The 26,627-nt window shown below is 37.3% G+C and overlaps 1 protein-coding gene across 10 annotated transcripts in view; it reads right to left on the reverse strand.

The window, feature by feature from the left end:
- The window catches only part of PSD3 (pleckstrin and Sec7 domain containing 3), a 427,571-nt gene that overhangs the window by 86,539 nt on the left and 314,405 nt on the right, over window positions 1-26,627 (reverse strand). For all 10 annotated transcript variants that reach the window (XM_074329581.1, XM_019742071.2, XM_019742072.2 and 7 more), the window contains one exon: window positions 15,228-15,271. In XM_074329581.1, coding sequence (XP_074185682.1) covers window positions 15,228-15,271 — 44 coding nt within the window. The remainder of the gene's footprint in view (window positions 1-15,227; window positions 15,272-26,627) is intronic.

Genomic DNA, 26,627 nt, shown 5'->3' on the forward strand with positions numbered 1-26,627 from the left:
TTAACCTTGATCACTTGGTTAAGGTGGCGTCTTACAAGTTTCTATACTGTCAAGTTACCACTTTCCTTTGAAATGATTTGGGAGAGATATTTTATGACTGAAAATATCCTCTCTCTCCTTCAACTTCTGACCACAAATTTTAGCGTTCACCAGTGGATCTTGCCTATGCTAATTATTATTGTGGTGATCTAATGATGATTTTTTATTTCCCACATTTCTTCTACATTACTAATTGGAATTTTTCTGCAAGTATGGATATTTTAATTTTTCTTTGGGTTATAATCAAACACTATCATTTAATATGTTGCTCAAATTTTTCCAGCTTTGGCCATTGGAAGTTCTATCAAGTAAGCTGGCCACATATGGCTACTGAGAAGTTAAAATGTGGATAGTCCAAATTGAGATGTGCCATAAATGAAAAAATATATACCAGATTTCAAAAGACTTACTGTGTTTTCCCGAAAATAAGACCTAGCCAGACAATGAGCTCTAATGCATCTTTTGGAGCAAAAATTAATATAAGACCCCGTATTATATTATATTATTTTATATTATATTGTATTATATAAGACCTAGTCTTATTTTACTATAATTTTTGCTCCAAAAGACACATTAGACCTGATTGTTTGGCTAGGTCTTATTTTCAGGGAAACACGGTAGTCCAAAAAAATGGAAAATATTTCAATAATTTTTATACTGAGTATGTATTGAAATGATAATTTCTGGATACACTGGGTTAAATTTAAAAATACATTATAAAATTAATTTCCCATTTCTTTTTACTTTTATGACATGGCTATTAAAAAATTTTAAATTACATATGCAGCACACATTATTTCTTTTAAACAGGGTTGTTATTAGGAAGGTTTGCATAGTCTATAGCATTTGAATATTGAAATCAAAAGTCAATAATAGGACAACAACTGGAGAAATGTTCAATACAATATGGCTCAGTAAAACCCTGACAATAAGTGAGGGTTGAAAATATTCAATCTTGTAAAACGAGTATTCCTCATATTGTGAAGGTTAATGAAATGACCTTGTCAAGCTCTGATGGTAAAAATCTAACTGGACAGAGATGCAGATTGGCACAATCTGGTGGTTGTCCTTTGTTATACATGGGTGTGTGCTGGCTAGGACTTCCAGGATGGAGGCCTTGTCAATAATAACACTGTGAGGACCCTCCTCCCTCTGCCCAGTCCCCCGAAGAACTAGTGTCAGGTTCCATTTGAGACATAGAACTGGCAGAGAATAGGAAAACCAATCACCTTATACCTGGCTTCATGTTACTCCTGATTTTATCATTGCAGGATCTTATTGTTTTTATAGATATCATAAATGCCAGTGCCTCCCCACAGGGACGTTATTCCCACTCTATAGAGAAGCAGATATAAATTAATACAGTATTCTGATAAAAATAATTCTCTATATAAAGTTGACTCAGTTTTATAGAAAACAGCCCCATAACCAGGACTTTCCTTGTACCCTGAACCACGGAGGCCTTTTCAGAATGACAAAACAAAGGATTCTGTAAAAGTGAAACACAGAAGACACAAGAGGGCTCTCTGTCTTAACTGTGACAAGAATGACTCATATATGAATATTTTATACATTTAAAAAGACTCTTGATAATTTCCTGCTGAGATACCAGACATCTTAACACCTTCCAACCTATAAAATCCCCCCGACATTCCTCACACCAATCTGTTCTCTGTGTATGATTCACTGGGGGGTCCACGCCTCCTACTTCCTGATGCTGCTCATTCTGAGAATGACAACAGCTCTAGTGCTGAGTGTGGACAACCTTCCTACTTCTCCATTCTTTCTAAAGGGCAACTGTAAATCCTGCATTCTGCCTTACTCATGACAGGTGCTTTTATTTTTAAACAAACAAGTTAGATAAGGAATCATACAAATCCTTACATTTCACTGAAGTTCCACAAAGAATGGAAAGCAACTGCTTCCTAAAATTTACAAAAGCTGAATATTGTTACACTGACCAGCCACTAAGCAGATTTTGAAACACCCCCACTTGGCAAGTCACATTGTAGTGGGGTTCAGTTCTACCAAAGTTGTTAAGGTAGCACCAAATTCGAAAATTAAGTTACCTTGAAGGGCCTCTGTTATGTGGAATTTAAATACTGAAAATAAACTGGTGGGTTTTTGTGGGGGTGGAGAGCAGGGCGGAATAACAGTTAAAAAGAAAAAACATTTTCCAGAGCAGAACTATTGAACTATTATTCAAATTGAGAAATCATCACTAAGAATGTGATATTGGGGTGGGACAATAAAGATATGTTCTAGTTCGCCAGGTACAGAAATGAAGACGGCACTTGCAGCATTCACATTTATAAGTGCCTTTCCTTTATTTAAAAAATTTTTTTCTTTTTAAATTGAGGGATATTGGGGAACAACACTGTGTTTCTCCAGCTCTAAGTCGTCCTTCAATCTAGTTGTGGAGGGCGAAGCTCAGCTCCAAGTGCAGTCGCAGTTTTCAATCTTTAGTTGCAGGGGGTGCAGCCCACCAACCTACACAGGAATTGAACTGGCAACCTTGTAGCCGAGAGCTCGCGCTCTAACCAACTCAGCCATCCGGTCTTTATTTCTTAATTGTAATAAAATACTTAACATAAAATTTATCACTTTAACCATTTTTAAATGGTACAGTTCTGTGGCATTAAGTTACATTCACATTGTTGTGAAACCAAGACTACCATCCATCTCCAGAATTTATCATCATCCCAACTGAAATTCTATACCCATTAAATAACAACTTCTCATTCCCTGCTCCCCTAACCAGAGGCAATCACCATCCCACTTTGTCTCTATGAATTTAACTACTCTAGGTAACTCATTTAAGTGGAATCATACAGTATTTGTCTGTGACTGGCTCATTTCACTTAGCATAATGTCCTAAAGGTTTATCCATGTTGTAGCATGTGGCAGAATTTCCTTCCTTTTTCAGGATGAATAATTGTATATATATATATATATATATATATATATATAATTACACCATTTTGTTTATCTAGTCATCCATCAAGGGATACTTGGGTTGCTACCAGCTTTTGGCTACTGTGAATAACGTTGCTATGAAAATGGGTGTATAAATATCTCTAAGTCCTTGTTTTCAATTCTTTTGGGGATATACCCAGAAGTGGAATTGCTATAACATATGGTAATTAAAAATTTTTTTTGAGGAACCACCATATTGCTTCCCATCATGGCTGCACCTGTTTACATTCCTACTGACAGTGCACAGGGTTCCTTTCTCCACATGCTTGGTAACACTATTTTCTGCTGTTTTGATAGTAGCCGTCCTAATGGGTAGAAGATAGTATCTCACTGTGGTTTTGATTTGCATTTCCTTAATGATTACTGATATTGAGCATCTTTTCACATACCTGTTGGCCTTTTGTATATCTTCTGTGGAAAAATGTCTATTCAGGTCTTCTGCCCATTTTTAAATTGGATTATAGTCATGTACCGCTTAACAACAGGGGTAGTTCTGAGGGTACTATACTCAGCAGCAGGTGGGGCAATGGTGGGGCAGCAGAACGAGACCCAGGGTCTACATGGTTCATTGTCTGGGGTCCTGAATCAGGCAAGAGTGTGCACGGAATATCCTGGTCAGATGCAGCCAGCAGCTTTGCTCTGCAGACAGGGAAAGCCGTGGACTGTGCTCCCTGTTCAAGGGCTACTAAAAGCAGGCTGTTGGGCTATGCAGCTTCTTGTGTGCTCTGGTGAGGTTCCCTGGTTGGGTGGGCTGGACTTTATTCAGCAGTAAGTGGGGCTACAAATCAGTCTCCCTGCCTGGGTGCAGTGAGAGAAACAGCTCCAAGGCTACTAATGTACTTTGCAGTCTTGACTCAAGCCATCGGTGCCCTACGTTCTCTGGCTGAACAGGGCCATGGCTTTGCTCTGGAGTAATTAGCTCTGCTCTCTCACCTTTGCGCTGGAAAGCTGCTGAGTTACGTAGCTTCCAGGTGTTCTCACCAGCCCTTCTTGTCAGATGTGGTGGTGATGGTGGAGCTCCCGCTAGGCAGTGGGTGGGTCTGTGACTCGGGCTCCTACCTGGGCTGGATTCAGAAGGTCTACTTCAGGAAATTCCCCCTCACCCACAACAGGTTTCCTGGTTGGGAGGGGCCAGGAACCACAATTTGTAGTAGAAGGGGCAGTGAATTAACTCCCCTGCCTGGGTTTGGCAGGGGAACCCTCCACGCCGAGAAATGGCTTTGCTCTGAAGAGTTGCTGAATTATGCAGCTTTCAGGGGATCTTCCTAGCCCTTCCTGTCAGGTGGGGCTTGGAGCCAGCTCTGCAATGGGTGGGGCTATAACTCAGCTCTTCTGCCTGAGTGTGGGAACACCAGGCTCAAGAACCAGCAGAACTCCTCATTTAGGGACCCAAATCAGGCAGACCTGCACCCTGCCAAATTCACTGGTCAGACTGAACCACCGACTTGGTTCTGCAGATGAGCAAAGCCACCGGTTGGGGCGAATGCCTGGGCTCTGCAGTTAGGAACTTGGTCTGCCAAGATCTGAGTGTTGGTTATTAGAAGCCCCTCTCCCTTCCCCACCTCAATCAGGTCCCCAGTGGTTGAGCCCCACAGATTCTCCTGTGACCCCCAAGGGGAAAACACAGAGTAGGGGCTCCCACAAAGCAACCCGCAATGCTAGTGGGCTGGATGTCACCCTGAGCTCTCTTCCCATTGGAGGAACTATAGGCTTAAGGGAGACAGCTCAGCACGGTGCTGAGCAGGCCTGGGCGAGGTACAGTGCAGCCAGCCTGTAGCCATTTCTCTGACCCTTCTAATGCGGTTTATCTTGGTTTCTGTGGTGCACAGCGGTGCTTCAGCCTCACTCCCAAGTTTCAGAATTCTCTCAGTGGTATTGTCCATGAACAGTTGTTAGCTGTTCTTCTTGTGAGGAGGAGTGAAGTCAAGAACGACCTGTGCCGCCATCTTGATGTCTCTCCTTTACTTTTGAAGGATAATCTCACAGGATACAGAATTTTAGGTTGGTGAGTTTTTTCTCTCACCACTTTCAATATCTCACCATACTCTCTTCTTACATGCATGGTTTCTGAGAAGTCGAATATAATTCTCATCTGTATTCCTCTATAGGCAAGGTGTTTTCTGGCTTCTTTCAAGATTTTTTCTTTTCTTTGATTTCTTGATTTCTTACAGTTTGTATATAATATGCCTAGGTGTAGTTTTTTCTTTTTTCACACGTGTAGTTTTTATCCTGCTTGGTGTTCTCTGAGTTTTCTGGATCTATGGTTTGGTGTATGAGATTAAGTTGAGGCAAATGCTCAGTCATTGTTGCTTCAAATATTTCTTTTGTTCCTTTCTCTCTTTCTTCTCTTTCCTGTATTCTCATTATACTTGTATGTATGTTACACCTTTTGTAGTTGTCCCACAGTTCTTGGGTATTCCATCTTCCCCTCCCCCCAGTGTTTCTCTCTTTGCTTTTCCATTTTTCAAGTTTCTATTGACATATTCTTAAGCTCAGACATTCTCTTCTCAGATGTGTCCAGTCTTACTAATGAGCCCATAAAAAACATTCTTCACTTTGGTTACACTGTTTTTGATCTCTAGCATTTCTTTTTTGATTCTTATAACTTCAATTTGTCTGCTTACATTGCCCATCTGTTCTTTCCTGCTGTCTGCTGTATTCATTAGAGTCCTTAGCATATCAATTATAGCTGTTTTAAATTCCTGGTCTGGTAATTCCAAATCCCTGCTACATATGGGTCTGGTTCTGATGCTTGCTCTGTCTCTCCAAACCATGTTTATAACATTTTAGTATGCCTTGTAATGTTCTCTTGATAGTCAGAGACAATGTACTGGGTAGAAGAAACTGCTAGTATAAATAGGCCTACAGTAATGTGATGGTAAGGTGGAGGGAAGGGAAGCATTTTATAGTTCTGTGATACGGTCTTTAGTGAGCCTGTGCCTCTGAACTGTAAACTTCACATGAACTTCTCAGTCCCTTCCCAACATCAAGCAGAATACTCCCTTTTGTCTTACCGTGTAATAAACCCAGTGGGTCGGGCTTTCTTCTGGCTCCTTTAATTCTGGTTTCTCAGTCCATATTCAAGTTATGTGGGCTGAGCTCAGTAAGCTTGGCAGTAACTCAGATCTCCATTATATTCTCCAATCTAACTTTCCTAGGGTGCCTTGCACTTTGGGCTATAAAACAGATACTTGACTTCATTTGACTCAGTACGCTGTGTACAAACTCCTCTAGCCAGAACATTCGAGATAGGAGTGGGGGTATGCATCAGATATCAAACTCCATCTCAAATCTCCAATCATTACCATGAACATCATCATAACTTAATTTCTTATTCTCACAACCACCCTGAAAAGGTAGATGTTACCATCTCAATGAAAAACCAAGGTTCAGACAGGTGAACCTCTCATAGGCAGTACCCATGGTAAGTGGCTAACTAACAGACCTCCTCGGACTGTTTACAAGCTGTGGTAAATTAGAAGCATGATTTATCTTTATGCAATGACAGTAATGGATTGTGGTGATTGTCATGCGACTCTAAATTTACAAAATACCTTGAAATTGGAGACCTAAATGGGTGAATTAAAAAAATGAACAGTGGTTGAGTGTAGGTACAGTACACTAAGTTAAAGTATCATCTCAATATTGTGATCAGATAATTGTTGGAAAATAAAGTGAAGAATAAACTTATTAAAAACTTTGCTCACTTGTCATGGGATTTTTATTATATCACATCATATTATGTCACAAGTAAATGAGTTTAAAATGGATCTGTCTTTGTCACTTACCAAAAATAAAAAAGCATGCAGTTAAATTTAAAAATTTTGATGAAAACAGGAAATACAGTTTACTTTCTAAAAATACCTTATTTTAACACAAGCATCTTAACTGTAAAAAAAGAATACATTTTTATTAAAAATGTCAAGCTCTGTCATTAGTCCTTTATTACCAAGAGGAATGCTGCCAGACGTGAGGAAGAAATAGGCTAGTAACTTGGCTTTCTGAAATAAAGGATCTGACTGTATGTATAATGATTGTATAACATGCTTTCCAAACTAAAAAAAACTTAACTGTAGATGTTAAGATGGTTTAAAAAAAAATGTTGTTGGGAGTATACTGGGGTCAAACCAGATGTCAGATGTTTCCAAAAGATCTACTAGGACATTTTTAATGGGCAACTAAAAATAACTTCCTTCAGTGTTATTGATCTGCCTAATTTATTTCACCTCTGAAAATGTATGTATGTATGTATATCACAACGTACACATACAAAATACTCAATGAAATACAAACAACTATTGTCTAAAATACTCAAGGCACTATAGTAGCCACTGTATGCATATCATGCTTCATTTAGAAATGTTTGTTGCATTTTCTTCTTGTGTCATTCCTTAACAAAAATTGAAGGCTTAGCAATTGATAAGATACAAAATTGTAAATCATCAGCACATTAGGGGAAAAACCACTTTTCTCATAGCCCAATCTCCATAATTCATTGCACTTCAGTGATTCTAAAATTGCTTTGGGACAAGTAGGCTACTAACATTATAATCACATTCCATCTGTTCACCAACTTGTCTGCTCTGTATATTCTGAAGTTAAACATAATGTGAAGCAAGGATAACAATATTTGTAAATTACATCACTTTCATCATCATCTTTATGGATATTAAAACTGTTATAACAATTAGATCCTTAAAAATTCCAAGTATCCATCTCAATCTCAGTTTGAGATGCTACTTACACAGAAAGCAGAACTTCTTTTTTTTTAACTTGCCCTTTGAAAGCTAAGAATTGGATAGCATATTTTTTTCCAGTTTCCTATATACTTGAGTTCAGTATCATTGAGATGGCTGAGAAACACAGGTACTTAGAGATTAAATGTTAAGTGTGAGCTATGATTCAGATCCTTAATAAAATTACATTTCATAGAACTATGTGAGGTAATATTCCCCAATTCTAAACCCTTAAATCTTTCTTCATTTAAACACCAAAATTTGGGAGATTGGTCCACATTCAATATCAGGTTTAACTAACAAACTTTTAAGAGATATCAATTTTTTAGCTCAAAATCTTCCTCAAGTTAATGATCATTTTTTTCATAACCATGGCATTTCTCTGTTTCTTTTCTTTCCTTGTCTAATATTCAATGCATTTTCACTGAATTTATAAAAAGAGTAATCAAACAAATAATATCCTCTACATACCTACTATCTATATTTAGATTTACCCTTACTTAATATTCATATAGATTGTCTTCTAAATTTGTGAATTCCATCTAATATTAACATTAGAATTATTATTTTACCAAGAGTAGAATATGATGTAGTATATTCTCCATGTTAGAAATTTAAGGATAATCTAACAGATAGCAATAATGGTGGGAATGTTAAATCCTATTCTAGTCTAGTATTTCAATGAAGCACAATGCATATCAAAAAATGCTTAATAGTATGAGCATCCCAAATAGAAACTTGTGTTTTATTCTTTCTTTATAGTCAAATGTCTCACACAGTTTTATTGATTTTCCAAGGTTAGTTTTCTCTTTAGCTATAACTCCTAATGCCAACTCTACCTCTTTCCCCACACAGTCAAGTGTTTCTTTGTACACATTTACTGTATTAGCTCTATCTACAACCATTATTCAACCTAGAGCAGCAACTTTTCTTAAGTTTTAGTTTTCTCACTACCAGCAGTAATTATCATCAGCTTACCGGTAGCTATTTGGAAGTTTAAAACGAGATTACTTTTGGACTTCTTAGGTCAAAGTACCACATAAATGTCTTGATCCAAAATAACTTTTTTGCATAAGAAAGTTTTCATTTATCTATATCTATATCTATATCTACATCTATATCTATAAGAAACACTATTATGATTAATGATTCCACATATCTAGATTCACTAGGGCATTGGGATAATAAAGTTATTTAACAGAATAACCCATTGTAAAAATGAATTACCATGATTTATCTTTTCTTATTACCACAGGGTAAAAAATATTTCAAAATATGACAAAGAAGCATCCTTTTATATAGGAAACAAATTCAAATCTAAAAGGTATAGATAGGGAATTTCAATTTTTGTTCCTGGAGGATTCTAATGTTGGCAAATAAAAAAATCAGGGACAATTATAACAAAAGAGAAAATGATAAAGAAAACCTAAATGTAAAACAATAAATTACACTCATAAGCTACAGGTGGCTCATCTATATCAGTGTCAGTTAAAAGACAAACTCTCTTGAGTGGAAATCAAACTATCTTTACAGATGGCCATTTCCTAAAGAGCAACAATTGAGATTACATTTTAATTGATAAGTATCATGACCTAAAATAAAATGAGAATTAACACTGAGTTAAGTAATATATGAAAAGGGACCAAGCAATGAAATTGTAAGAGAGTCCTAGAAGGGTTCTTTTCTTGGAAAAAGACTTTTTTTTTCAGAGACTATATAGCAAAGAGACTTTGGAAGCCGTTGTTAATTTCAGATCCAGACCCTCAGATTGGGTAAAGAATTAAAGTGCCATACGAAAGAACAATAGTTATTGCATTGTCTTTATCCATCATTCTCCAACAATACACGAAGATGTAAACACAGGTCCACACACACACACTCAAAGGCAGCACTGCACATCATGGTACAGAGAGGAGGGAAATCTTTGATGAGTTTTCGCTACTTTCTAATATCTGCCAATAAATAGGCAGCACTGGTTTCCTGACAAGCCCAGCCATAACTAACGTTCACAACAATAACAACAACAAAACAACATAAAAAAGTCAAACAATGAACTGTTGTCATTTAAAACCATACTGTTTAAAACTCAAGACTTTCATAGCACATGATCTGAAAGAGCAAGATCCTAATGGTCCACCGCCTCACCTAATTAGCCAGGACAATTGGATATGCGAGGACAGACAGGAAACAATTTAGTGGAGAGGCAAAGATGATGAAGATTTTAAACTGCTCTCGCAAAATGAGTTCTAGGGTAATATAAAATAGCAAAGATTATTCCACGATGCAAGGTTTTAAAAATGCTTATTCAGAGTTAGCGAGAACAACTGTGCAGGATGGTTAGCAACGACAATGCTGCTGCCACTCAGAGGTTAAGGGAAGTTGGGGGGAGGGAGCCCAGAAGTACATTATTTAGAATGAGTTTTATTGTGTCTTAATTAAAGTGAAGCTGGATACATAAAATGCTAACATTTTTAAAAAACAGGGTAAGGAAGATTTCTTGCAATTCTTAACTGCTGTTGTACAATAACAGCAATAAACAAGAGAAGACCACTAATTTTCCTAATGAATAATACTGCATTTATTTTCTTTTCCCTTTTCTGTTAATTGGTGTCTTCTCTGAAGATCCTTATGAAGCTAAATTTTAAACAATTCTAACATAAGTTATAAGCTCCTGTATCCACTTCAACTCACCTCACCCCATTCGATCCCAGAGATTTCCAGCAAACTGCCTAGTACAAGGTAGTTCAACAAATAGATGCTTTATGAATAATGAACAACTGAGCAAAGGGACTGGGGAAGAAATCGTAATTGTTCTGTATGAGGGAGCTGAGACCTTCCACAAGGCAATTTGGCTAACTGCACTCTTCCCTCCAATTTTTAAGTTTCCATCTTTGCACAGTCCCCCCCTGCCCCACCTACCGGCATGTTGTGTTCTCATTAGGCAGAGAACCTGTCTTTTTCCTATTTGTATCTAGCACACAGTACCCGGCCAGGCACAGAAGCAGCTGCCTAAAGATCATTTGTGGAATAGATGAATAATCATCCTAGCTACCTAACTTGTCTGGGGGGAAGAATACTAGTAATTCTAGGAACATTTAATGAGAGTAAAAATTGAATGTAAGACTCTTATTTGCACTGTATCAAAAGCGGGCATAGAAACATTCAGAGATGATTGCTGCCGAGCAAACCCTTTATGAGTATGTGGCTACAGAGAAGTGAGGCTGCTTGGTGTTGCCATGGGGAGCCAGGGAACCTGGGAAAACAAATCCTAACTTTGCCGCTATACTAACTGTGACTTTGGATCTGTGAAGGAACGCTTCTTAACTTCATTTTCTTTATGTGAGAAAATGAGAACATTGGATTGGAGTAGCACTTTTCCAAAAAAACTGTTTCAAGTACAGATGCCTTTAACAAAGAAATACACAGTCACAGAATTCCAAATATATACTCAAAAAAGATAAAAGTAGGGCTGCTTTGGTAAGTTGAAAGAGGCATGATGCTTGTGGGAGACAAAACTGGGTCCCTGTCGTCTTCCCCCCTCACTCACATCACATAAGGAGGCCTCCAGACATCTCCCTGGGACCCCAGCGCTACATGGAACCCAGTTAGAAAACCAATGAACTAAAAACTTCTAAGATCCCTCCAGTTATAACATTCTATGAGTCTATAATTTGATTTCTTCTAAGGTTCAAGATACCTCCCATACAAGTATACATTATCTTGCAAATTTTGTAGCAGCATCATCTTTCCTGTAACTATTGTCTAAGCTACACAATTGTATGCTGATCCTTTAGGAAACGCAGTTCCTTGCATTGTTGGTGTTATTCCTTCTATAGCCTGTTATGCAGACTTCATTACATATAAGCACTAGTGTAGCAGAGCAGGACATAAAGAAACAAATCCAGGCATGTATCATTTCCTTAAAGAACTGACATCTAATGGGAAAATCCTACAAACAACTACAGTGCGGAGTAGAAACGGAGGGCATCATCAGACAAATAAAATGGATCTTTAAAAGCTGGGACTATTTCTGGTTAATAAGATTAGGAGAGAGTTCATGGGGCACATTATGAGCTGGGCTATATAGAACGGTGTGCCTGAACACAAAGGGATGGCAGGATGGAGACTGTACGCGGAGGTTTCTTCATGAACACAGGCAAAAAGGCAGGAAGACATGGGACAAGTACAGGGCACTGCATCTAGTGGCAGCTTAGGTGAAATGCAGCTGTGTGAAGATACACTGGGAAATAAAAAAGTTACTGACAGAATATGCAGAGCCTAACTGAAGTTTTAGAGCACAGGAATGCTTCCAATAGGTTGAAGTAGAGGAAAGAGGCTGCTGACAGAGGCACGTGTGTTACGAGGCAAAAAGTGTGAATGAACGTTTGAATTTAGCCGCAGCCGCAGCCGCAGCCGCAGCCATGGAGAGGAGGGGTGGTGGGGTGGTGTGGGAGAGTCCAAGATGACGCAGAGGCCCAAATCCAGCGAAGCAGGGACGTACTGGTGTCATTATTAGAAAGGGAGAACATATGACAAAGTTACAGACAGCGGATGGGTGCTAAGTGCCATTGGACATGTGCTATAGGAAGCTGCTAACAATGAATTAAACTTGGGAAAGAGGTCAGAGCTATATAGATACTCAGGGAAGAAGTTCTACGGATGTGGCAGATGAAGTTTTAGGAGTGAATGAGACTGCTGAGAAAAGGGACGTATGAAAAACGACAATTCTAAGTGCTGATATTTGGGAGGTACCAACATCAATGGATAAAAGGAGGGAAATGAATCAGACAAAGTGTGACCGGAGAGGCCTAAGGAGAACGGGGTGAGTGCAGTGTTATATGTAATGATACTCATGCATATACTGATTTATCAAGGAAAAGCTTCGTTCTTGATTTGAAAGATCACATTCATTGATACACAGCAGGGTTCTCTAAAGTGTGTTCTAGGCAACCCTAGTTTTAGTAGCTGTTGAAAGGTACTTTATGATCAAAACAGGACTCAGTGATCAAAAAGGTTGGGGTGTTGGCCCTTTCTCTCCTGTAGGAATTCAAAGAGTATACCACACATTGACCAATAAACCCTGTTTTACATCCTCTAGAGACAACAGTGTTCTTTCTATAGGAAGTCAGCTTGAGAAAACACTAATAGTAAAATTTTAAAATTCACAAACTATTAAAACTGGGAAGAACAGTTGTGACCATTTCATCCAATCTTTTCATTCTATAAGTGAAGAAAGTTAATTATATGATAAACTACTATAATGCCTTATTCTTGGTAGGTAATAAAGAATAAATGTGACTATGAAAGCATAGAAACAAGAGCGAACTGAAAAGGAAAATGATAAAGCAGAGAGAAATCAGAGCTTTAACCATATTGTTACCATTTGAGGATAACTTGCTTTATGCTTAGTGTTTCAGAAAATTTCACCGTGTCATCCTGAGGGTTATATTAAGCTCAATAATTGCTCATCATATGTAAAAGGAAACTGAGGTCTAGAGGTTAACATGGCCAGTGACCCAGCTACCCTGTTTCCCCGAAAATAAGACCTAGCTGGACAATCAGCTCTAACGTGTCTTTTGGAGCAAAAATTAATATAAGACCCGGTATATATTATATTATATTAATTATATTATATTGTATTATATTAATTATATTACATTACATTATATTATATTACATAAGACCTGATCTTATTTTACTATAATTATATGAATTTTTGCTCCAAAAGATTCATTAGAGCTGATGGTCTGGCTAGGTCTTATTTTCGGGGAAACACAGTAGTACATAGCAGAGCTGGAATTCAAACCCAAATCTATCTGACTCTGGGATGTGGGGTCCTGAACAGGACGCTCTGTTGACAAGAGGGCGATAAAAGAATCCAGGTCCTGGGTAAACTCCCACGCCTATGCTTGGATAGGGCCAAGATCAAGCTTTCTTGCACCAAACTGCCACTACATAAATAAAGCCTACTGTAACAAATTCAATAAGTAAAAAATCTGTATTTACAAAACAGATCCTCAGGAGTATATTTATTTGCTTTTTAAAACAACTTTATAAAATAATCCTTAAAATATTCTCTCCCCTAGTATGAATATGTTTATAATTATTTCATTTTTATTAATCTTCTCTAGAGCAGACATTCTGCATAGGTCAGGATATGCCTTTTAATATTTCAGTAAGATTCTAAGTACATCATTTAAGGAATTTTTCTACGAAACCCACTTTCATTAAAGAGAGATAAGTCCAAAAATGATCACTTTGGATCTCAGACCATGAATTCTTATTAATCTTAATGAGTTTTCCTTGAAATGATACTTAATGCTTTTAAGTGAATTTCATGAGATACACACACACACACACACACACACACACACACACACACGGGCTATCACATAAACTTACAAATATTATAGTTTCATCTTAAACTTTGAATCCCTAACTTAAAATAGTACCATATGACCTTATAATTATTGGAAACAATTCGAGTGGCATTGATATTTTTTATTCTTTCTAGCATATGTGTGATGCAGTCAATTGCTAAACCACTTTTCCCCAACGTGCATATGAAAGAGTAGGATTTATCCCCCACATTACAATTTTGTAAATTTAAGCTCATTGCTGTTAGGTCACATGGTAGAAAAATATTTATGAATGCTTAATATGAGTGAAAATTAAAAATAAAATTTACATGTAGTTCTAATTAAAAAACATATTTTGACCTAATTTCTTGACAACTTCATTAAAAATTTAGTAAGGATTCTTCCCTAACAATTTTTTAAAGATTAAATTCTTAGCTGTTACATTGATCAGTGAAAATTTAACAAAGTGATATTGTTGGTCTACATAGAATTAGGTGTAGTTTTTCTGGAATAGTATCTCTCAAAGTATGCACATTGAAACACTACGTTTTACTATCAGATAGGTTCTGGAAACATTGCAAATTCTATTCTTCTCTTGGAGATTGACAATATAAATTGACATTGTATAAGCTCCTGGAAGTTCTGCAATTAAACATTTTTTTAAAGCTTTATTTAATCTATCATTTTCCAAGTTTATCTATTAATATCCTTTTATAATTAAGTGTCACAGGAAATAGGATTGGAAAACCTTGATCTATGATGATAGTAAGGAAAGATTAAATGGATGGTACCAAAATTATTTGTATTGGATTTTGGAATGCAGTAATTTTACCAGATTTTCTTTTAGAATGCTATTTTTAAAAAGGATACATTAAAAAGATAATTAATTGCTTATAGGCGTAGCAACCAGATTAAAAGCAGAATAGGAGCATGCTGGGTACCAAGAAAAAGACACGGGATATTTAGGTTTTATACAAAGTAGGCAAGACACTGGTGTAAAATGAGAACTGTCCATGCACATTTAATCCTTCTCTAGAATCACCTCTAAGGCATAAAGAAAGAGTAAGAAAAGAGCAAGTAGTTGATGTATTACAAGGCTGCCATCTAGCATACTTACGCTGCCCATTCAAGCTTCTCATTCTTGATTGAATTGTACAGAGCCTGTGAAGAGAGAAAACAAGACGGAATTATTATTTGTGTTCTGTTCTACATTTCGAATCCAGACCAGGACAAAAGCCAAAAGGCTTGAGTGAGTCAGCAAGCAACCCCGAACCCCTTGTTGGTCATCCTGCGCAGAGATGAGGAATGCACAGGGGCGTCAAATGAGCACAGGGCAAGCGGTGTTATGTGAAACAGATTTTTCACAAAGTAAAAACATGTCTTTGTAAATAAAACACATGGTACTGTATTATATTTTACCACAGTAAAACATTACTATCATATTTATGTCCTATTTTAAATAGGATATGAAGAAAATTAGAACATGTACTCTATTTTTCTTATTCAAAATAATGGTCTTGTAGTTTCACTAGTTTGGATACTGGTGTACTCATTTCGTTTTCATTAATGAAATAAACTATTTTCATAACAACTTAATGAGCAAGATACACGGGAGGGGAATTAAAGCCAGATTATGAAAACCATCTTAGAATAATGTCAGAATCTCTACACCAATGACTTAAGCAGCTTTTATTGCTCTAACTTTATGACTCTGTTTACAGTTAGTTTTCGAGGGGTGTGTGTGAGGTGGTGGAGGGGGGAGGCAGAAAGCTTCTTCAGAGCCTGGGTGATGGTAACAACAAAGGCAGCATAAGACTGCTGCCCTGACTCTCCCAGCCCCGCCACTACCTATAAGCTCCTTGTAATCCAGTTGTTCCACTATGACAACGATCCAAGAAAATGCTACTCCACATCTTAATTTCTTAATTTTGAGTAAGATGTTATAAAGAGAATCCAAATGCATCTCTAAGATATAAAATCACAACAGCAAATTATACTGAAGGAAAGGAAAGGATAACTACGGTAGGTGCATAATTACATTTTAATGAAGTTGGAACATTTTTCTTCAAAGGACTGGTACCTATGAGACTCAGCAAAAACTTCATTTACTTTGAAAATGGAAAAGGGGGTTCAGATACCATCCAATCCCTCCTCTTTCAAAAGAGGAAATGGCCGGTTCAGACAATTAGTTTCCCAGGTAGCAGAGCAGAGGGCAAACTGCCATGTGTTCCTATCTCTGCCTTTCACTAAGTCTCGTCCAAGTGGAGGAGACAGTCTACATATGTGCAAACAGAAGACTTCACACCAGGAGTGAATCCCCTTGTCAGCAAAAACACTTCCACATTCAGGACTCACATATTTAGGTTACTGATTTCATATTATTGAAGATTCAATACATATATCCTTAGCCAGTATCTTGACAGATTCTGTGGGAATTCTTCCGTGTGGCTACAATAGTCAATTTAACTACTGGGTAACTATGAGTGTTAATAAAAATTAGGACACATTTTGTCATTATCAGGACATGGTAAAACGTGTCCTCAAATACGAAAATGATAGAGCGTCAAATTAAAATAAGGGGTAAATCAAGGCACAAAGACCACATTGTAAATTGTACCTTCTTTCTGAAGAAATTAAATTTACGGAAGAACTACAACCTATTATACAGTTAATGTCTCATGAGGCTGCACTTAAGAGAAGTACAGAGAGATGATGTCTAACTCAAGACTCGGGAGACACTTGCCGGATAAATGCTTTTTAAATGAATTCTATTACTTGTATGAGCCATTTTGAGCCCATAAGTAATAGTGGGCTGAGAAACTGCAATTGAAAAGAGACAGATCATTAAAGCTCTTTATATACCATCATATTCAATACTATTCAGAGTAATTTAACAATATGGTAAAGATGAAAAAAAAATCTCTTCATAAAGGTAGATAGTTGAAAATGATAGCTATCTAAAATTTTCTCATACATTCAATTTTACCCTCGAAGAATTTTTTTCCATTTTTTTTGCCCATGAGAATATTCTGCCTAAAGAGATACTGAGCTCCAAATTAGAAAATTCTCGTTCCCCAATCAGCCACATATGGTACAACAAAAATCTATTATGAAGTATCTTGTAAAATTCAACAAACCGGCCACATGGTGAGTCAAGGCCCCCCCCCCCCCTTACATAACACGAGAAATCTAAATGGTGGATGTTATCCTTACCCTTTTTCAATAGCAAATTATAAAGGGATTTTCATGAAATCTTTTTAGAGTGTTATGATGATTGTTTTTCTTTTCTTTTTTTGAGCGCAGCTCTCAAATCAACTTCTCAAAGGAAAATTGCTTTACAAATGCATCCAATACTCCTGTATCTTCACCACAACTTCCACCCTTTTATCTACTTAGCTTAGTTAAGAACTGAATTCCCTTCATTCCCCTGCCTCTAACCCAACAGTCATCACCTCCTTTCCTGTGCAGCCTCAGACCCCACACTCTGTCAGCTTAACCAGTGTTGGTAGTATCTTCAACTTCTCTGTCCCACTTTGACTTCTCCACATTTATAGCCCATATATTAGCTAAGGTTTCTTTAATTTCAAATACAAATACCTCAAGGGGGACTATCTTAACTATCTTAAGGGGGACTTAATATTTTATGTTGCCAAATCATAGAAAGAGATAGATGAATCTGGTCTCAGGGATACAGAATTTAAAACTCTCCCCTCTCTCCTCTCAATTCTTCTCCTCTTTCCACCTCAAACATCTCCATTCCTTGTCTCTGTACTATACAAGAAACATGTCTGCAACAAGCAACACCCACTCACATCTTTGTGTCTCTCAACAAGAGAAAACAAACAGTTCTTTCTCCCTGTGGACTAATCCATGTGGTTGGGAGCTGAGGTACTATGATTGGGCCCATCCCTGAAGTCAAGGGGGCGGGGTATCTATTAAAGAGATGGCAGCATTGACCTAGCCACTAGGGTAACCCTCCTGAGCGTCACAGCCTGCCCTATTTGTATGTGAGTAATTCAGCACTAACAGAGAAAATTAAACAATAGCACAAATTCATGCCACTGAAGAGTCATCATCTCAAACTAAAGCAGAGCCTTCATTCATGAGCCCTCTTTTACATTTATTTGGCCATCTTCCCTAAAATGTATCTTCGCCATTCTGGCATCTATTCCTTCCTCCTTTCTGATGGTAAGGGAAGGAGTGTCCTTCCTATACAAGGCTAAGCCTCTGACACTGGTCCTGACACCTTCCATTTCTGTGGTAGTAACATCTTCTCCTTTACTGGCTGTTTTCTATGAGTTTTCAAACACGTGTAAGTGTCTCCCAACCCCACTGCTGCAATATAGCTACTGACCTTTGTTACCCAGCCTCTTTCTTGGCCAAGTTTCTGCAATTCTTATCTCCTCTTAATCTCTTCTCTTCAATTCGGGTAATCTTTCATCCCTGTTCCTCCATTAAAACTGATCACAATAAATTCATCAGCTTCCTTCCTGTTCAATGCAAGTCCACTTTTTGGTGTTCCTGCATCTCTTCACCTTTCAGCAGCACTGAACACGCTCAAATATTTACTTCCTTATTTTCAGGGACACAATACAGTCTCCTATCTTCTTGGATAATCCTTCTCATTACTGTTATCGTGATCATCTTCTCTCTTAAATGTGAGTGAACCTAAGGGTTTATCTTCAGCCCATGTGAACTTGAGATTTATATGTCAGCTGCACTTGGACGTTCCTGAAGCAGCACAAATGCAGTAAAGAACTAACAGAGAAAGTAGATTCTCAATCTTAGTAAACTCTAGCGGTATAAAACATTTAATTTTTGAGTACTGAAACACTACATATAAAGCCCAAGGACAGGTAGTTTATGGTAATATAAAACATACTCAAGTCAGAATCCTAGGACGGCCAGAGTCTTTCTATCACTTGTTCCATCTTGTACCTGCCTACTAATGGCACAAGAACAAACCTTTTGGTAATAATCTTTCCAGGACAAATTGTTACAATTCTCTAACTTCCACTCAAGAAACAACAGAATGGAATTTCAGAGCGGAAAGGAGCCTTAGAGATCATGAAACAAATTCTTCCCTTCATAGGTGAGGACAATAAAGCCCAACGAGAATGAACTTCTCTCAAGGTCCTATAGCTGGTTTTCACAACCTTTGACTCAGAAATCACATTTTTCTTAGAAATCAAGTAATAATAGCCAACAAACCACATTTTTTCCTATCAACTAAGTACACTCTCCCCTCCTAAAACCAAACTTTACAGCATTGACTTAAGTCAAGACCCATGTGAAAAGGTAACAAGCCTTGTAACTCTCTCAGAATACATTCAAATAATGTTGGTCACTGTAATAGTCTATTTTTAAAAGATGAACTTTAAACTTGAACCACTGTTGCTAGGACTCCGGCTTGAAATGCCTGTGTGGGTGAGGATAATGCTTTGCTGCACTGATCCTATTCTCAGTCCACTTACCACCAAAGGCATTTGCCATATGAATGGCTGAAAGTGGAGGTACAGTCTACAGCTCAGGAAAATAATTTATCTCTAGCTATGTAAAGGGTTATCTGACCTAGCTCCAAGAGAGCAGGTTTGTGGGTAAACAGTCATGGAAGGCTGTCATTTTCCTATGGCCATGAATTGGTAGATGGGAATAAGTTAATAAAGGTATCAAATTAATCTTAGTGGGCCATAGCAGCCCATATGGATTATATGCAGTATGTGTAGTAACCAGCTGTGGTAGGTTAAATAATGATCTCCCAGAAGATGTCCAGGTTCTGAATCCCTGGAACATGTGAATGTTTCCATAGATAGCAAAAAATTTGCAAACATGATTAAATCAATATTCTTGAGATGGGGAGAGTTATCTGGGCTGGGTAATGTCTACCTAAGAAGGTGGCAGAGCGAGATTTAAGACAGAAGAGAAGGCAGCATGAAGATGAACACAGAAATGAGAGTGACTAGACACAGACAAGGCATGCCAGCAAACACCACAAGGTGGGAGAGGCATGGAACAGATTCTTTCCTAGGTCCTCCGGAGGGAATGCAGCCCTCTTGACACATTGATTTCAAACTTTTGGCCTGCCAGATTATGAGAGAATATATTTCAGTTTTTTTAAGTTACCAAGTTTGTGGTAATTTGTTATAGCAGACCTAGGAAACTAATACACTAGTGTATAAATGGATGTGTGAGTAAAAAATGATTATACTCATAGGTTGATTTTCAGAAATATTTCCGTTTTTTACTATAGTGGTCTCAACTGAAGTAATGAGGGTACACACCAGAATCAGCCAAGGAATTTAAAAAATATTGATAATTCAGCACCATTCCAGATCTATTGAATCCTATTCCTGGATGAGGAACCTATCCATGCATATTTCCAAATGCTCCACATGAGACTCAGACATGAAACCTCAGTTAAAAAAAATAAAATCACTGCTTTATAAGTTTATCAGTCTTTTCTCTAATTGAAATTCCTGCAACTTAACCCAGGAGCCAGGTAACACAAACCTCCACTGAGACTAAACAGGACAGAATGATTTTTCAATATTTGAAGTTCATCATTTTTAAAAATGAGAAAGCAAAGTAAATTGCTTAAATTAGAGATCAAGGTATCTTGGTCTAAATTCACTTTTTTTTTTTTTTTAATTGGGGGAATATTGGGGAACAGTGTGTTTTCCCCAGGACCCATCAGCCCCAAGTCAAGTCACTGTCCTTCAATCTAGTTGTGGAGAACGCAGCTCAGCTCCAAGTCCAGTCGCTGTTTTCAATCTTTAGTTGCAGGGGGCGCAGCCCATCATCCCATAGCGGGAATTGAACCCGCAACCTTGTTGTTGACAGCTCGCGCTCTAGCCAACTGAGCCATCCGGTCGCCCCTAAATTTACTTTCAAGTCTGTGTTCCTCACTGTTGATTGCTTCTTGAGATGATAAAATGCAATTTTATTCAAGGCTCAGCACCTCACTGACAGCCCACGCACGGCTCTCTGAAGTTTTCCCCATTACCATGCATTGTGTAATCATGAATCTTTCTCTCTCTCTCTCCAGAAGCACATTTGGCAATCTATGAAATTCATTTATTTTAGTTCAATCACTTCTAAATTCCAATGAGGTTTTTTCCTCTGTGCTCCCTGAATTATTATGAAAACTACAGAGGAGAACATACCTTGCAATTTCCCTCAGGAAGACGGACAGTGACCACAGTGAAATTTATACCCAGGAAGAACGACACTATCAAGACCACAGATCTTTTTCAAATGCTGCGCATGCAGATATTCAGATTAAGCAGACATTTAAGTAGAGAATTAAATATGTACCACTCTGGAAGTGTTATCAGAGAAAGACTGTGTTTGAAAAAGATATTGGTTACAAAATTAATGATAACATTGATTACACCAAATAAATTTCAAATTGGTTAGAAAAACTCAAAATATCTTAAAGCAATGGCCCTCAACTTTCATGTTCTTCTCTATGCCTAAAATATTGAAAAATGTCATTACCCCTTCATTGAAAGATGCTTCCCTAAAACCAACATTTACAATTGACTCTTCAATTTGCCCCCTCTACCACTGCAGGTTTTTACACCTGTGCAATGTGTCAGAAAAGGTTATGGGTGAAAGCTATGCTTATTTGTTTTTTTAAGTGCCAGAAGGCAATTGTCAAGCAGAGGTGAAAAAGGATAAACAGCCTAAAGCTTTGACAAGAGTATTCATAGTGAGATCCATTTTAGGGAGAAGGTACATAGTAAAAAAGAGTTTCTGGAAACAGACTCCCTTTAAACTGTGTCTCCATACCCACTGGACAGTTTTCAAGCACCCAAGGGTAAAGAGGATACATTAAGTACATTAAAGAACATATATTCACAGGCAACCTCGTAAACATTCAACTCTTTAACTCTCATTTAGGGTGACAGAAGCATGCTTCTCAAAATAAGTTACTTTATATTTTTTTCTACATCTATAGTCAGATCTGTTTTTTGGATCCAGACAGCATGTAAACAGTCAAAATCTATGTCCTGGACAATTAATGTAACCTTTTGTGGCTGTGCCCTTACAGACAGCCAGCAATGGCAGATAACCACTAAGTGTCTGATTACATTGAGGAGATTTGCCAGTGTACAATAGACACTACAAAATTAATTAGAAAGCCCTTACCGTACTGAAAGGGAATCTGAAGTATAATTAGCATGTATAATTCATCTCATAATAAACATTTTTGAGTACATTCTACAGGCTAGAGTGTCATTATGCTACGTGCAGATGAATGCACTCGGTCTTCAGGGGCCTCTTATGTAAGGATAACAAAAGGTACCTGACTAAACTTTACCTAATGGAAAATTAGTCAGTGAGAAGAATCACCTCACCTTTTACTTCCTACTAACAACGTGCAAGACTTTTTCACACACAGTATCTAATATGTGACAATGTAGCATATGTATTTAAAGAAAAATTAAACAGAAGACAGAATAGACCCAATTTCAGGATGTAAGAATTTGAAGTGTGTGTGTGTGTGTGTGTGTCACTAACTAGTCCTTTCAAGGCAAATAATTTCATTTGCCTGGCCCTTCTTTTCTAAATATGCAATATGAGAGGGTTGCATAAGCTAATCTTTTTTTTGGCCCCCTTCCAGAGCTACCATTTTATGATTCGACATAAAAAAGATCTACATAAAAAATAACCAGAAATCACCTGGTTCCCTCATCCCTGCTCCCTTTTCCTTTGTCCCCCACTAACTTCTTCTTCTGCCCTGGTTGCTGATTAGCAGCATCACTACCTCCCCTCAAACTCCAGACATGACCCTTGTAAGTTGATAAGTACATATTTTAAAATTGCATATGAAAAAGGATGAAAAAGGAAGAGAGGAAGAGAGGGAGGGAGGGCAAGAGAAAAAGAGAGAGTAAGTGATTGATTTGATTCTCTAAGGGGACAGAGGGGTACGTGGGGTGGCTTGATTGCCTGCGGTCAAATGTATCTCTGTGAGCTAAAATAGGAACCACCATTCCTTCATTATGACCAAAGGGGGGAAAAATGCAACCAAAGATAATACCAAATAGGCACACCTCCCAAAAGATTTGGTGAGCAACTCTTGGAGGTGCACTAAACCAATCCTGAAAGTGAATAAAAATATAACTGCTATTTATCATTTGTACTAATTCAATAGTCCAAACTGTTACTCATATAGGTACATATTCATTCATTCATTCATTTTGAAGGTAGGCTTGGTCAATAAAGTATCATGAGTATTTATTCACATGCCTCCTAAAGTGCTTTTTCTATACTTTACGATTACCTTCCAGTTGACTGGCTACTGTATTTTAGGGAAAGTTTCTTAATATGTTAATACAAATAACATTATTACAAATCTAAGCAAAACTTTAAGTACTAAACAGCTACTAAGAGTTTTTATTGAGGTATTAATTGACATAAAGCATTACATTAGTTTCAGGTGTGAAACATAATAATCACATATTTATACTACGTTCCTTGTTGAGCAAAAATTTTAAGTAGAAACATTTTTTTTCGCTTGTTAAAACTGGGAACATACCCTTCAACATAATAAAGGCCATATATGACAAGCCCACAGCTAACATCATACTCAACAGTGATGTGCTGAAAGCTTTTCGTCAAAGATCAGGAAGACAAAGATGCCCTCCCCATTTTTATTCAACATAGTAATGCAAGTCCTGGCCGGAGCAATTAGGGAAGAAAAAGAAATACAAGGCATCTGATTTGGAAAAGAAAAAGTAAAACTGTCATGATTTGTGGATGACATATTATATGTATATGAAAAACCCTAAAGACTCTACCAAAAACTGTGGGAACTAAGAAAAAAATTCAGTAAAGCTATAGAATACAAAATCTATTTACAAAAATTTGTTGCATTCCTATACACCAATAACAAACTATCACAAAGAGAAATTAAGAAAACAACCCATTTACAACTGCATCAAAAAGAATACCTAAGAATAAATTTAACCAAGGAGGTGAAAGACCTGTACACTGAAAACTACAAGATGTTAATGAAAGAAAGTGAAGAAGATACAAATAAATGGAATGATATCCCATGCTCATAGATTGGAAGAATTAATATTGTTAATATGTCCATGTTACTCAAATCAATTGAATTGATAGGTCAATACAATCCCTATCAAAATTCCAATGGCATTTTTTCCTCCCCAGAAATAGTACAAACAATGCTAACATTTGTATTGAATCACAAAAGACGCTGAATAGCCAAAGCAATCTTGAGAAAGAAGAACAAAGCTGGAGGCATCACACTTTCTAATTTCAAACTATATTACAAAGCTATAGATATCAAACAGTACGGTACTGGCATAAAAGAAGACACAAAGATCAATGGTACAGAATAGAGAGCCCAGAAATAAACATGCCTATATCATCAATCAATTTGTGACAAAGCAGCCAAAATATATAATGGGGAAAGGACAGCCTATTCAATAAATGGTGCTGGGAAAACTGGACAGCATGCAAAAGAATGAAATTTGACCACTATCTTATACCATATACAAAGATTAATGTAAAATGGATTGAAGACTTGAATGTAAGACCTGAAATGATAAAATTCCTAGAAAAAAACATAGATGGTAAGCTCCTTGACATCAGTCTTGGTGGTGATTTTTTGGATTTGACACTAAAAAGAAAGGCAAAAATAAACAAGTGGGACTGCATTCAACTAAAAAGCTTCTACACAGCAAAATAAACCATCAACCATATGAAAAGTTAACCTACTAAATGGGAGAAAATATTTGCAAATCTAATAAGATGTTAATACTCAAAATATATAAAAACTCACACAACTCAATAGCAAACCCCCTACCCCCAAACCCAGTGCAACTGAAAAATGGGCAGACGATCTGAATAGACATTTTTCCAAAGGAGGCATACAGATGGCCAACAGGTACATGAAAAAATACTCAACATCATCAGGGAAATATGCAAATCAAAACCACAATGCGGTATTGCCTCACACCTGTTGGAATGGCTATCATCAAAAAGACAAGAAATAAGAAACACTGGTGAGGATGTGGACAAAGGGAATCCTTGCACACTGTTGTTTGTGGGAATTTACAGCCACCAATTTACAAATGTATCTTTGTAAAAACAGTACAAAGTTTCCTCAAAAAATTAAAACTAGAACTACCATATGATCCAGCAATTTCACTTCTGTGTATATATACAAAGAAAATGAAAACGCTACCTTGAAAAGATATCTGAGCACCCTACGCTCACTCTGACATCATTTACAGTGGCCAAGATATGGACACAACCTAAGTGTCCACTGATAAATGAATGGATAAAAGTGTGATACACACACGTACGTATGTATTTGTGTATATGTATACACATGCATAACACAATGGAATATCATTCAGCCATAAAAAAAAGGAATCTTGCCCCTTGCAACACGGTGTACCTGGAGGGCATATGCTAAGCGAAATAAGATGAAGACAAACAAATACAATATGAGCTCACTTATATGTGAATCTAAAACAAATAAAACAATAACCCCCCAAACAAAAACAAATCCAAGCTCACAGATATAGAGAACAGATTGGGGATTGCCAGAAGGGTGGGGGTGGGAGAAATGGATGAAGGGGGTCAGCAGGTACGAACTTCCAGTTATTAAATAAGTCCAGGGAATGTAATGGACAAATGGTGGCTATAGTTAATAATAACATATTGCATATTTGAAAGTTGTTAAGAGAGTAGAGGACTTTTAAAAGTCCTCATCACAAGAAAAATAATTTTTTTGGTAACCATGTAAGGTGATGGGAGTTAACTAGACTTACTGCCGTGATCATTTCACAATGTGTATAAATATTAAATCATTATGTTTTATACCAGACTAATATGTCAATTATCTCAATTAAAAAAATGTAAACATACTCTAATGAACTGATTTGAATATCAAGTTCCAATGCTGGTCCAACATTAAAAAAAAAGCAACAACTCAAATATCTAGAAAAGTAGGCAGGTAACATAAATGAGTCAAGACAGCCAGGGAGACTCTCAGGAGTTAAAGAAAGCTCCATTTAGAGGAGCAGCTAACACTCAGCTGTAGCCTGATTTCAATCAAGTAGGAATGGAGAGTCACTACTGTTAGCTCGCACTATTTTTCAGAAGCAGCTAGAAGTACAAATTATTCAAGGCTCACAAATTTTCAAGGGTGGTAACAAAAACAACAAAACCACTGTGGGCCAGACAAATCACATCTGCTGTCCAACCAGACACCAGTTTTGAAATTCTGATTAGAATGATGTGATTAGAAAACTGCAGGGAAGAAACAATGAGAATCACTGAATAGATACAACAAAGCTTCTTGGTTTATAATTTAGAGATTTAAACTTCTGAATATTTGATGTTTCAGTTGATAAGATTTCTGTGACTTTGTGATGATGACCTAGCCATTTCTCAAGAGCTGATATTCCACTGATGATAGGTATCTATGCGGCCATGCTATGTGAGTCACTGTGCTGAGATTTATTTTCATTTAATCTCA

This window comes from Rhinolophus sinicus, linkage group LG04 (assembly GCF_036562045.2).
Source record: "Rhinolophus sinicus isolate RSC01 linkage group LG04, ASM3656204v1, whole genome shotgun sequence".
NCBI lineage: Eukaryota > Metazoa > Chordata > Mammalia > Chiroptera > Rhinolophidae > Rhinolophus > Rhinolophus sinicus.